Source organism: Rhinoderma darwinii, chromosome 13 (assembly GCF_050947455.1).
Source record: "Rhinoderma darwinii isolate aRhiDar2 chromosome 13, aRhiDar2.hap1, whole genome shotgun sequence".
Classification (NCBI taxonomy): Eukaryota; Metazoa; Chordata; class Amphibia; order Anura; family Rhinodermatidae; genus Rhinoderma; species Rhinoderma darwinii.
Genome location: NC_134699.1, coordinates 6,245,302 through 6,260,209, shown reverse-complemented (window position 1 = coordinate 6,260,209; position 14,908 = coordinate 6,245,302). Strand labels below are relative to the sequence as shown.

Sequence of the window (14,908 nt, the reverse complement as noted above, 5' to 3'; positions counted from 1 at the left end):
AGCAGACAGTATCACACATGATAAGATTAGATACACAGCTCAGCAGACAGTATCACACATGATAAGATTAGATACACGGCTCAGCAGACGGTATCATACATGATAGGATTAGATACACAGCTCAGCAGACAGTATCACACATGATAGGATTAGATACACAGCCCAGCAGACAGTATCACACATGATAGGATTAGATACAGAAGCTCAGCAGACAGTATCACACATGATAGGATTAGATATACAGCTCAGCAGACAATATCACACATGATAGGATTAGATACACCTCTCAGCAGACAGTATCACACATGATAGGATTAGATACACCGCTCAGACAGTATCTCATATGAGAGGATTAGATACACAGCTAAGCAGACAGTAGCACACATGATAGGATTAGATACACAGCTCAGCAGACAGTATCACACAATAGGATTAGATACACAGCTCAGCATACAATATCACACATGATAGGATTAGATACACAGCTCAGTAGACAATATCACACATGATAGGATTAGATACACAGCTCAGCAGACAGTATCACACATGATAGGATTAGATACACAGCTCAGTAGACAATATCACACATGTTAGGATTAGATACACAGCTCAGCAGACAGTATCACACATGATAGGATTAGATACACAGCTCAGTAGACAATATCACACATGTTAGGATTAGATACACAGCTCAGCAGACAGTATCACACATGATAGGATTAGATACACAGCTCAGCAGACAGTATCACACATGATAGGATTAGATACACAGCCCAGCAGACAGTATCACACATGACATGCTTAGATACACAGCTCAGCGGACAGTATCACACGACAGGCTTAGATACACAGCTCAGCGTACAGTATCACACATGACAGGCTTAGATACAGTATCACATATGAAGGCTTAGATACACAGCTCAGCATACAGTATCACACATGACAGGCTTAGATACACCCGCTTAACAAACAGTACCACACGTGAAGGCTTAGATACACAGCTCAGCGGACAGTACCACACGAAAGGCTTCGGTACACAGCTCAGCGGACAGTATCACACATGACAGGCTTAGATACACCCGCTTAACAGACAGTACCACACGTGAAGGCTTAGATACACAGCTCCGCGGACAGTCACACATGAAGGCTTAGATACACAGCTCAGTGGTCAGTATCATGTGGGTCTCGGGGCCATACACGTCTCTGCTCGGTCACTATGGTATGTGTATGAGTCACTTTTATTGTATGACATTCGGTACAATCTACAATACACAGAAGTCACCGGGCGAGGTGTGAGGGTCATCCTGTGCGTCATAGTCCCCGACCGTCTTTTAGTCAGGTGAATATGGCGGGCGCTGATGTACCAGGCCTCTGTAGTCTGCTCTGCCAGTGTATCAGCTGGCACATAAATAGCAGCCAGTACTCCGCGCTGTTCTGCATGCCGCCTCCGGCTTCCGCCTCCTGCTGCCGCCTCATGCTGCCGGCTCCTGGTTCTCCATGATTTGGATGCTGCTGACCAGGTCGGTAATGAGCGTCTGCAGGAGCTGTGCCCGCTGCTTCCCCACCTCCAGGACGCTGCTGTGGTTCACCAACTCCTGCATCTCGTACGCCTGTGCCACCCGGTTAGTGATCAGCGACAGACCAAATACTCGCATCCCACAGTGCTTTGCAACCACCACTTCTGGGGCCGTACTCATACCTGTGTGGAGAACAGTAATGAGAAGTATATAAGTACCCCCTACTGCAGTATAACTGGGTGACCCTAAGTATATAAGTGCCCCCTACTGCAGTATAACAGGGTGACCCAAAGTATATGAGTACCCCCTACTGCAGTATAACTGGGTGACCCTAAGTATATAAGTGCCCCCTACTGCAGTATAACAGGGTGACCCAAAGTATATGAGTACCCCCTACTGCAGTATAACTGGGTGACCCTAAGTATATAAGTGCCCCCTACTGCAGTATAACAGGGTGACCCAAAGTATATGAGTACCCCCTACTGCAGTATAACTGGGTGACCCTAAGTATATTACTACCCCCTACTGCAGTATAACTGGGTGACCCAAAGTATATAAGTACCCCCTACTGCAGTATAACTTGGTGACCCGAAGTATATAAGTACCCCCTACTGCAGTATAACTGGGTGACCCTAAGTATATAAGTACCCCCTACTGCAGTATAACTGGGTGACCCAAAGTATATAAGTACCCCCTACCTCAGTATAACTGGGTGACCCTAAGTATATAAGTACCCCCTACTGCAGTATAACTGGGTGACCCTAAGTATATAAGTACCCCCTACTGCAGTATAACTGGGTGACCCTAAGTATATAAGTACCCCCTACCTCAGTATAACTGGGTGACCCTAAGTATATAAGTACCCCCTACTGCAGTATAACTGGGTGACCCTAAGTATATAAGTACCCCCTACCTCAGTATAACTGGGTGACCCTAAGTATATAAGTACCCCCTACCTCAGTATAACTGGGTGACCCTAAGTATATAAGTACCCCCTACTGCAGTATAACTGGGTGACCCAAAGTATATAAGTACCCCCTACCTCAGTATAACTGGGTGACCCAAAGTATATAAGTACCCCCTACCTCAGTATAACTGGGTGACCCCAAGTATATAAGTACCCCCTACTGCAGTATAACTGGGTGACCCAAAGTATATAAGTACCCCCTACTGCAGTATAACTGGGTGACCCTAAGTATATAAGTACCCCCTACTGCAGTATAACTGGGTGACCCAAAGTATATAAGTACCCCCTACCTCAGTATAACTGGGTGACCCTAAGTATATAAGTACCCCCTACTGCAGTATAACTGGGTGACCCTAAGTATATAAGTACCCCCTACTGCAGTATAACTGGGTGACCCTAAGTATATAAGTACCCCCTACTGCAGTATAACTGGGTGACCCTAAGTATATAAGTACCCCCTACCTCAGTATAACTGGGTGACCCCAAGTATATAAGTACCCCCTACTGCAGTATAACTGGGTGACCCTAAGTATATAAGTACCCCCTACTGCAGTATAACTGGGTGACCCTAAGTATATAAGTACCCCCTACTGCAGTATAACTGGGTGACCCTAATTATATAAGTACCCCCTACTGCAGTATAACAGGGTGACCCTAAGTATATAAGTACCCCCTACTGCAGTATATCTGGGTGTCCCTAATTATATAAGTACCCCCTACTGCAGTATTACTGGGTGACCCTAAGTATATAAGTACCCCCTACTGCAGTATAACGGTGTCCCTAAGTATATAAGTACCCGTACAGCAGTATAACTAGATGTCCCTAATTATATAAGAACCCTGTACTGCAGTATAACTAGAAGTCCCTAAGTATATAAGCACCCCCTACTGCAGTATAACTAGGTGTTATATTCTTGTATATAGGAGCAGTATTATAGTAGTTATATTCTTGTACATAGCAGTATTATAGTAGTTATAATCTTGTATATAGGGGCAGTAATATAGTAGTTATATTCTTGTACATAGGAGCAGTATTATAGTAGTTATATTCTTGTATATAGGAGGCAGTATTATAGTAGTTATATTCTTGTATATAGCAGTATTATAGTAGTTATATTCTTGTATATAGGGGGCAGTATTATAGTAGTTATATTCTTGTATATAGGAGGCAGTATTATAATAGTTATATTCTTGTATATAGGAGGCAGTATTATAGTAGTTATATTCTTGTATATAGGGGGCTGTATTATAGTAGTTATATTCTTGTACATAGGAGCAGTATTATAGTAGTTATATTCTTGTATATAGGGGGCAGTATTATAGTAGTTATATTCTTGTATATGGGAGCAGTATTATAGTAGTTATATTCTTGTATATAGGGGTAGTATTATAGTAGTTATATTCTTGTATATAGGGGGCAGTATTATAGTAGTTATATTCTTGTATATAGGGGGCTGTATTATAGTAGTTATATTCTTGTACATAGGAGCAGTATTATAGTAGTTATATTCTTGTATATAGGGGGCAGTATTATAGTAGTTATATTCTTGTATATGGGAGCAGTATTATAGTAGTTATATTCTTGTATATAGGAGCAGTATTATAGTAGTTATATTCTTGTATATAGGGAGCAGTATTATAGTAGTTATATTCTTGTATATAGTGTAATGGCAGGGGGTAGGGAGACGGACAAGTGAGCCCTAATCTACCCGCCACTCTGTCCCTGCCTACTTGCAACGACCCGCCCTAGGCGACGGGGTACAACTGGGCGGCGGTCCCTGCGCTCAGTAAGTGCACGGAAACACGACAAACATACAAAGGAACACAAGCAAGGAAAAGGGGCCGTTGCCCACGGCAACACCATGAGCAACCAGAGTGGTGAACGAGCCGAATCAAGCCAGGAGTGTGCGAGGTACAAAACGAAAAGCAGAAGAGTAGTCGGTAAGCCAGGGTCTGTATGGAGCAGGATCAAAAATAGCAGGAGCTGAAGCTGGGCCAGGAAACCACGAGGAAAGAAACACAAGCACCGAGGGACAGGAAGTGCAGGCTTAAATAGACCGAGGGCGGGAGCTAGCTGAGTCTGGCCAGGTTACGATAGGCTCTCCCACTCCTAAGCCTGCCAGCCTGAATGGTGGAAGCAGGAGTCAGTCTCAGGGATGTATTCTCAGGTGCTGACTGATTAGTTCTGGGAGTTAACCCCGAAGCTGTGCCTGGCAGATCCTTTACATATAGAAGCAGTATTATAGTCGTTATATTCTTGTATATAGGGGGCAGTATTATAGTAGTTATATTCTTGTATATAGGGGGCAGTATTATAGCGGTTATATTCTTGTATATAGGGGGCAGTATTATAGTAGTTATATTCTTGTATATAGGGGGCAGTATTATAGCGGTTATATTCTTGTATATAGGGGGCAGTATTATAGTAGTTATATTCTTGTATATAGGGAGCAGTATTATAGTAGTTATATTCTTGTATATAGGGGCAGTATTATAGTAGTTATATTCTTGTATATAGGAGCAGTATTATAGTAGTTATATTCTTGTATATAGGGAGCAGTATTATAGTAGTTATATTCTTGTATATAGGAGCAGTATTATAGTAGTTATATTCTTGTATATAGGAGGCAGTATTATAGTAGTTATATTCTTGTGTATATAGGGGGCAGTATTATAGTAGTTATATTCTTGTATATAGGGGGCAGTATTATAGTAGTTATATTCTTGTATATAGGGGGCAGTATTATAGTAGTTATATTCTTGTATATAGGGGGCAGTATTATAGTAGTTATATTCTTGTATATAGGGGGCAGTATTATAGTAGTTATATTCTTGTATATGGGAGCAGTATTATAGTAGTTATATTCTTGTATATAGGGGTAGTATTATAGTAGTTATATTCTTGTATATAGGGGGCAGTATTATAGTAGTTATATTCTTGTATATGGGAGCAGTATTATAGTAGTTATATTCTTGTATATAGGAGCAGTATTATAGTAGTTATATTCTTGTATATAGGGAGCAGTATTATAGTAGTTATATTCTTGTATATAGTGTAATGGCAGGGGGTAGGGAGACGGACAAGTGAGCCCTAATCTACCCGCCACTCTGTCCCTGCCTACTTGCAACGACCCGCCCTAGGCGACGGGGTACAACTGGGCGGCGGTCCCTGCGCTCAGTAAGTGCACGGAAACACGACAAACATACAAAGGAACACAAGCAAGGAAAAGGGGCCGTTGCCCACGGCAACACCATGAGCAACCAGAGTGGTGAACGAGCCGAATCAAGCCAGGAGTGTGCGAGGTACAAAACGAAAAGCAGAAGAGTAGTCGGTAAGCCAGGGTCTGTATGGAGCAGGATCAAAAATAGCAGGAGCTGAAGCTGGGCCAGGAAACCACGAGGAAAGAAACACAAGCACCGAGGGACAGGAAGTGCAGGCTTAAATAGACCGAGGGCGGGAGCTAGCTGAGTCTGGCCAGGTTACGATAGGCTCTCCCACTCCTAAGCCTGCCAGCCTGAATGGTGGAAGCAGGAGTCAGTCTCAGGGATGTATTCTCAGGTGCTGACTGATTAGTTCTGGGAGTTAACCCCGAAGCTGTGCCTGGCAGATCCTTTACATATAGAAGCAGTATTATAGTCGTTATATTCTTGTATATAGGGGGCAGTATTATAGTAGTTATATTCTTGTATATAGGGGGCAGTATTATAGCGGTTATATTCTTGTATATAGGGGGCAGTATTATAGTAGTTATATTCTTGTATATAGGGGGCAGTATTATAGCGGTTATATTCTTGTATATAGGGGGCAGTATTATAGTAGTTATATTCTTGTATATAGGGAGCAGTATTATAGTAGTTATATTCTTGTATATAGGGGCAGTATTATAGTAGTTATATTCTTGTATATAGGAGCAGTATTATAGTAGTTATATTCTTGTATATAGGGAGCAGTATTATAGTAGTTATATTCTTGTATATAGGAGCAGTATTATAGTAGTTATATTCTTGTATATAGGAGGCAGTATTATAGTAGTTATATTCTTGTATATAGGGGGCAGTATTATAGTAGTTATATTCTTGTATATAGGGGGCAGTATTATAGTAGTTATATTCTTGTATATAGGGGGCAGTATTATAGTAGTTATATTCTTGTATATAGGGGGCAGTATTATAGTAGTTATATTCTTGTATATAGGGGGCAGTATTATAGTAGTTATATTCTTGTATATAGGAGCAGTATTATAGTAGTTATATTCTTGTATATAGGAGCAGTATTATAGTAGTTATATTCTTGTATATAGGAGGCAGTATTATAGTAGTTATATTCTTGTATATAGTGGGCAGTATTATAGTAGTTATATTCTTGTATATAGGGAGCAGTATTATAGTAGTTATATTCTTGTATATAGGGAGCAGTATTATAGTAGTTATATTCTTGTATATAGGGGCAGTACTATAGTAGTTATATTCTTGTATATAGGGAGCAGTATTATAGTAGTTATATTCTTGTATATAGGAGCAGCATTATAGTAGTTATATTCCTGTATATCGGGGCAGTATTATAGTAGTTATATTCTTGTATATAGGGGGCAGTATTATAGTAGTTATATTCTTGTATATAGGGGGCAGTATTATAGTAGTTATATTCTTGTATATAGAGAGCAGTATTATAGTAGTTATATTCTTGTATATAGGAGGCAGTATTATAGTAGTTATATTCTTGTATATAGGAGGCAGTATTATAGTAGTTATATTCTTGTATATAGGAGGCAGTATTATAGTAGTTATATTCTTGTATATAGGAGGCAGTATTATAATAGTTATATTATTGTATATAGGAGCAGTATTATAGTAGTTATATTCTTGTATATAGGGGCAGTATTATAGTAGTTATATTCTTGTATATAGGGGGCAGTATTATAGTAGTTATATTCTTGTATATAGGGGCAGTATTATAGTAGTTATATTCTTGTATATAGGGGCAGTATTATAGTAGTTATATTCTTGTATATAGGGCAGTATTATAGTAGTTATATTCTTGTATATAGGGGGCAGTATTATAGTAGTTATATTCTTGTATATAGGGGCAGTATTATAGTAGTTATATTCTTGTATATAGGGGGCAGTATTATAGTAGTTATATACTTGTATATAGGGGGCAGTATTATAGTAGTTATATTCTTGTATATAGGGGCAGTATTATAGTAGTTATATTCTTGTATATAGGGGGCAGTATTATAGTAGTTATATTCTTGTATATAGGGGGCAGCATTATAGTAGTTATATTCTTGTATATAGGGGGCAGTATTATAGTAGTTATATTCTTGTATATAGGAGCAGTATTATAGTAGTTATATTCTTGTATATAGGGGGCAGTATTATAGTAGTTATATTCTTGTATATAGGGGCAGTATTATAGTAGTTATATTCTTGTATATAGGGGGCAGTATTATAGTAGTTATATTCTTGTATATAGGGGCAGTATTATAGTAGTTATATTCTTGTATATAGGGGCAGTATTATAGTAGTTATATTCTTGTATATAGGGGGCAGCATTATAGTAGTTATATTCTTGTATATAGGAGACAGTATTATAGTAGTTATATTCTTGTATATAGGGGCAGTATTATAGTAGTTATATTCTTGTATATAGGGACAGTATTATAGTAGTTATATTCTTGTATATAGGGGCAGTATTATAGTAGTTATATTCTTGTATATAGGGACAGTATTATAGTAGTTATATTCTTGTATATAGGAGCAGTATTATAGTAGTTATATTCTTGTATATAGGGGGCAGTATTATAGTAGTTATATACTTGTGTGTATATATAGGGCAGTATTATAGTAGTTATATTCTTGTATATAGGGGGCAGCATTATAGTAGTTATAGTCTTGTATATAGGGGGCAGTATTATAGTAGTTATATTCTTGTATATAGGAGCAGTATTATAGTAGTTATATTCTTGTATATAGGGGGCAGTATTATAGTAGTTACAGTCTTGTATATAGAGGCAATATTATAGTAGTTATATTCTTGTATATAGGAGCAGTATTATAGTAGTTATATTCCTGTATATAGGAGCAGTATTATAGTAGATATATTCTTGTATATAGGAGCAGTATTATAGTAGTTATATTCTTGTATATAGGGGCAGTATTATAGTAGTTAGATTCTTGTATATAGGGGCAGTATTCTAGTAGTTATATTCTTGTATATAGGGGCAGTATTATAGTAGTTATAATCCTGTATATAGGAGCAGTATTATAGTAGTTATATTCTTGTATATAGGGGGCAGTATTATAGTAGTTATATTCTTGTATATAGGATCAGTATTATAGTAGTTATAATCTTGTATATAGGGGGCAATATTATAGTAGTTATATTCTTGTATATAGGGGGCAGTATTATAGTAGTTATATTCTTGTATATAGGGGGCAGTATTATAGTAGTTATATTCTTGTATATAGGGGGCAGTATTATAGTAGCTACATTCTTGTATATAGGAGCAGTATTATAGTAGTTATATTCTTGTATATAGGGGGCAGTATTATAGTAGTTATATTCTTGTATATAGGAGCAGTATTATAGTAGTTATATTCTTGTATATAGGGGGCAGTATTATAGTAGTTATATTCTTGTATATAGGAGCAGTATTATAGTAGTTATATTCTTGTATATAGGGGCAGTATTATAGTAGTTATATTCTTGTATATAGGGGGCAGTATTAATAGTAGTTCTACTTACTATCGGTCTGGTAATACCTGACATGTTCATTATAACACTCACCTACTGCGTCCGCCCCCAGCATCTGTAGAAATCTGGCTTCTGCAACTGACTCAAAGTTTGGCCCCCCCACCATGCAGTAAACCCCTTCATGGGTGAGATCCGCCTGACCGATCTTGCGGGCGATTTCCAGAGCAGTGATTCGCAGTTCCCGGTCATACGTATCCCAGAGGGAGGGAAATCGTGGCCCAAACCTGCAAGGAAATTCAAAAAGTATTACTCATAAGTAATTGCAGAAGTTCTAGGCCCAGCATTACATTATAGTCCTGGGTACAGATGGTTGCAGACATCCGGCCAACCTTTGCTTTCCCCACAGAGGGAACGATGTCTATACCCTGCAATTATACAGTGATTGACTATGTTCATCAAAGAGGTTCTGCAACAGCTTCAGTTTGCATTATGAGACATAGTACATTGCCTCAGCTTCTGCAAAACCTCTTTACAATATCATGGTATAGTTATGAGGTTATCATATATCTAGGTTCGTTACTAGTTTAGGTCATCCCTCTGCCGTCACCTCTCATCATTGGGTCCTCTCAGAGGGTTCAGAGCCGCCAGTCCCGGCATGTTGATGTGATCCCGGATTATCATCAGGTCTCCCGGTCTGTACTTCTCGCACAGTGACCCCGCAGCATTGGTCACCATCAGGACCTTTACTCCCAGCAGTTTAAACACTCTGATGGGGAACGTGACCTAGAGAGATATTACCAGAAAATCACTGACTGGCGGGGCAAAGGTAATAAATGCACCGCAGAATTTTCCTGTAGAGAATTATCTGACACGGACTGGTTGCTAGGGATGAGCTGCGTGACAACTCCATTGAAAAGACTGTGGTTGTTAGGCAGATTATCCATAGCAACAGGACTGTCAGACACTCACTGACAGGCAGAGACGAAGAAAAGGCCCTGCTGTCACTCTATGATAGGTGCCCTTTAAGGAGAAGTGAGGTTACATAATCGTCTCGATGATAAGCGGCAATAACACACAGCTGATCAGGAGGTTATCACATGGATACATCTCAGATCTTACTTTCCACAGGGGATATCCTTCGTAAACGTGGAATCGGCCTTTCATACAGACACATGACTTGCCCTTCAGAGTGCCAAACACCAACTGCCCCGAGTGTCCCGCCACTGAAATAATATCCGGAAGAGCGCAGGTTAATGCAAGAAATGCAGAATAAAATAATTTATACAAAAATTTTATCAGGCCGTCATCCAATATGGCCGCCATTACAGGACCCACAGGGATTGTCACCCAGCTTTCTCAGACCCCTGAATGACAATTCGCTTGGTTATGAAGAACTATATGTCCTTTTCCCGTATCATTGCATAACTAGCCACATTCGTCATTCCAGCTTTCCCAGAGTCCCGAATGGCAAATCTGCCTAGTTATGAGAGCAGGGTAAGGGCAGATACAGACGGACGTTGCGTTTTTGCGCGCAAAAAACATTTGACAGCTGCGTGTGTCATCCGTGTATGATGCGCGGCTGCGTGATTTTCGCGCAGCCGCCATCATAGAGATGAGGCTAGTCGACGCCCGTCACTGTCGGCAGTAACTCTTTCAGCACCCTCGACAGTGAATGCCGAACACAATATCGAGAAACCTGTTAAAAAAAAGAAAAAGTTCGTACTTACCAAGAACTTCCCTCCCGGCCGTTGCCTTGGTGACGCGTCATTGGTGACGCGCCTCTCTTGACATCGGGCCCCACCTCCCTGGATGACGCGGCAGTCCATGTGACCGCTGCAGCCTGTGCTTGGCCTGTGATTGGCTGGAGCTGTCACTTGGACTGAATTGTCATCCCGGGAGGTCAGACTGGAGGAAGACGCCGGGAGTTATCGGTAAGTCAGAACTTCGTTTTTTTTTTTCCAGGTTCATGTATATTGGGATCGGAAGTCACTGTCCATGGTGCTGAAACAGTTTAACTCTTTCAGCACCCTGGACAGTGACTATCTCCTGACGTCGCGTACCGGAATTTTTTTTGCCGGGTTCGGCCAAAACGAGTTCGGCCGAAACCGGTGAAGTTCGGTTCGATTGTCCGGGTTCGCTCATCTCAAAGACACTCCATTTGGATGTTTGGAAACAGAAAAGCACGTGGTGCTTTTCTGGTTACATTCATCCTTTTGACAGCTGGTGCGCTGTTTCAGTCGGTTCGCACGGAAGTGCTTCCGTGCGACCTGCGTGGTTTTCACGCACCCATTGACTACAATGGGTGCGTGATGCACGAAATACGCGGAGATATTGAACCTGTCGCGTTTTTTGCGCAGCTGACAAACGCTGCGCAAAAAGCACGGACTGTCTGTACTGCCCCATAGACTTGTATTGGTCTTTGCGTGGCGCGTGAAAACCACGCGGCCCGCACGGACCGAATACACGTTCGTGTGAATCCCCCCTAAGTGTCATGGTATAATTATATAGTCTTGCCCTTCAGGAGCCTGGAAAAGCTGGATGACAAACCTTGTGGAAGCTGTAATGGCGGCCATATAGGTTGTCACTCAGCTTTCCCAGGTAGAGAGAAAGCTAAGATACATCTGAATTTCTTTTTTCTTGACTCGACAGAAGAGACGATTCTTATTTTGAGGGGAAATTAGAGAAATGAATTACCTGTACTTGCTGGGAAATGTGGGATCTGGCTGTAGTCGAAGGTCTTGGGGTTGCTTAATGTTTCTGCGAGGAGACCCAGACCGGAACCACAGATGATGGCAATGTCTGGGGGAGACTGGATCCGGTCCAAGAGCCAACGAGCCGTCTCCTCGCAGTCTTCATATCTGTTGGATCGGTATAAGGAGGGAATTAGGACAAAAAAGAGTTGGGTGGGGGGATCGTAGGGGATAATTATAAAAAGTAGTGTAAGCAAAAAATGGAGGTGTTGCCCATAGCAACCAATCAGATAATGCTTTTCATCTGCACTAGAAAAATGAAAGGTTAAATCTGATTGGTTACTATGGAGCAGTTGCCCTACGCAACCAGCTTTATTTAACATTACAAGTTAGAAAATGAAAGCAGAGATTTGATTCGTTGCTAGTAACAACACCCCAATAATCGATAGGTGCTGGTGCATGCGCTGGCCAGGGACCTGGGGAGACAAGAGATGTTGTGGTCACTTTAAATGGCCGGATTACTAGAGTCTATACACACGATAAGGTCAAATTGCGGCTTTTGCTGCGTTTTTGGACGACATACAGTCCTCTGCTGTACTCCACCCACTTCTCTACACTCCCCCCTCGTCTAATGTCCCACGGACCACGCTGTAGCCCCCTACTGTCGGTTGCATGACAACACTTGATCTACACAATAGCATGGAGAAACATTGGTGTCACCCGTCGGCTGCAGCTTCTGTTGCTTAGCAACAATCCTAACACAATTAGCTAGTTAGGAAATAGCTCTTCTACTTTATTAGGGAGTCCGATCACCATTTTCCCTTCTGATCGCCGATTACCGTGGTAACCATAAGCAACAATGATTATCGGATAGGATTTATTTAGTAGAGGGATCTGATGGGTTCAGTTATCATGTCCAGTATTTGCCCCCCAATGCATTGCCCCCAGCGCAGAATCCGTACCTGAGCTCTTCCGTGCTGTGCATTACAACCCCCTGTCCCGTCTCTCCTACAGTCTGAAGTGTCTGATTCGATCCTGACTGTTAACCAGCAATATAAGGATGTCTAAAATGGCCTGAGGCCGGAGTTAATCATTTGCATGGGACAGACATAGGGTTGGAGTGGGAGAGAAGGGGGTGTGTGGTGCGGCCTCTGATCAGTCACGCGGTGTGACCTGCCGCTGCTTACTCCACTACTGGACCATACAGATTAGATATTTGTTGGTGGATTCCAATAATTGTAGGGGATCTGAAGATAATCTATAGGGGCAGATTAAATATTGAGGGAAAACTGGGATCGAACATGTTGGATTCTTTGTTTTCCTGCAGATAAGCTGTCGTAGGTGTCTCACAGACGCTTATTTTGCTTTTCCTGTTTAAATATACATATATGACCACTTGACATGTTTATGGGGTGTCTGGAAAGGTAGTATACAGAAAGCAAATCACCAGAGTACTGAACAAGCAAGATGTGCTGAGAGATTTCAGCTCTGAAACCTGCAGAATTGTGAGTGCAGCTCTGGAGTATTCAAAAAAGGCTGCCTGTCGGCAGAAATAAGCCCTGTTTTCCAACCATTATTAAAGAGTAAAAATAAAAAAGTCTTTATTCAATTTGCAACAAGGACAGACTACATGAAATTTAAAAGTTAATGTCCATTTCTGACAGCAATTAGCACAGTGCCAGACGTAAGAGCTCTGTCTAGAAAGGGTTAAGTACCGCAACCACAGAGCGCTACATGCAGTTAGTTATTAGTTAGATTCAAAGGTGTCAATAGGACAATTATTAAAATAAAGGTAGAAGCCCCCCCAGCTCTGGAGTATAATACAGGATATAACTCAGGAGGATCTGTATGGGATAAGTAATGTAATGTATGTACACAGTGACTCCACCAGCAGAATAGTGAGTGCAGCTCTGGAGTATAATACAGGATGTAACTGAGGATCAGTACAGGATAAGTAATGTAATGTATGTACACAGTGACTCCACCAGCAGAATAGTGAGTGCAGCTCTGGAGTATAATACAGGATATAACTCAGGATCAGTACAGGATAAGTAATGTATGTACACAGTGACTCCACCATCAGAATAGTGAGTGCAGCTCTGGAGTATAATACAGGATATAACGCAGGAGGATCTGTTTGGGATAAGTAATGTAATGTATGTACACAGTGACTCCACCAGCAGAATAGTGAGTGCAGCTCTGGAGTATAATACAGGATGTAACTCAGAATCAGTACAGGATAAGTAATGTATGTATGTACACAGTGACTCCACCAGCAGAATAGTGAGTGCAGCTCTGGAGTATAATACAGGATATAACTCAGGATCAGTACAGGATAAGTAATGTATGTACACAGTGACTCCACCATCAGAATAGTGAGTGCAGCTCTGGAGTATAATACAGGATGTAACTCAGGAGGATCTGTTTGGGATAAGTAATGTAATGTATGTACACAGTGACTCCACCAGCAGAATAGTGAGTGCAGCTCTGAAGTATAATACAGGATGTAACTCAGAATCAGTACAGGATAAGTAATGTATGTATGTACACAGTGACTCCACCAGCAGAATAGTGAGTGCAGCTCTGGAGTATAATACAGGATATAACTCAGGATCAGTACAGGATAAGTAATGTATGTACACAGTGAGGGCATGACCACACGTGGCGGATTTCCTCCGCAACTGTCCGCATCAATGCCGCACAGAATCTGCGTTGCAGATTCTGCTGCGGATCTGCACAAAATGTGCAGTAAATTGATGCGGACTAGCTGCTGCGGACTGCGGTAAAAGTACTTCCCTTCTCCTTATCAGTGCAGGATAGAGAGAAGGGACAGCACTTTCCCTTGTGAAAGTCAAAGAAATTCATACTTACCGGCCGTTGTCTTGGTGACGCGTCCCTCCTTCGGCATCCAGCCCGACCTCCCTGGATGACGCGGCAGTCCATGTGACCGCTGCAGCCTGTTATTAGCCTGTGATTGGCTGCAGCCGTCACTTAGACTGAAATGTCATCCTGGGAGGCCGGACTGGAGACAGAAGCA

General features: G+C 41.3%; 2 protein-coding genes across 3 annotated transcripts in view; one reads left to right on the top strand and one right to left on the bottom strand.

Annotated features, from left to right (window-relative positions):
• Positions 1-14,908, top strand: part of HCK (HCK proto-oncogene, Src family tyrosine kinase) — a 105,477-nt gene that overhangs the window by 969 nt on the left and 89,600 nt on the right. The gene's annotated exons all lie outside the window — the stretch shown is intronic.
• The window catches only part of LOC142666375 (purine nucleoside phosphorylase-like), a 29,625-nt gene continuing 15,939 nt past the window's right edge, over positions 1,223-14,908 (bottom strand). Inside the window, exons 1-6 of one of the 2 annotated variants that reach the window (XM_075846398.1) lie at positions 12,834-13,061; positions 11,876-12,039; positions 10,301-10,404; positions 9,789-9,964; positions 9,275-9,465; positions 1,223-1,699 (exon numbers count right to left, since the gene is read on the bottom strand). In XM_075846398.1, coding sequence (XP_075702513.1) covers positions 1,473-1,699; positions 9,275-9,465; positions 9,789-9,964; positions 10,301-10,404; positions 11,876-12,039; positions 12,834-12,856 — 885 coding nt within the window. In that variant the 5' untranslated portion in view covers positions 12,857-13,061 and the 3' untranslated portion in view covers positions 1,223-1,472. Of the gene's footprint in view, positions 1,700-9,274; positions 9,466-9,788; positions 9,965-10,300; positions 10,405-11,875; positions 12,040-12,833; positions 13,062-14,908 lie in introns of those variants that run through there. The other variant, XM_075846399.1, reaches the window with a different exon arrangement.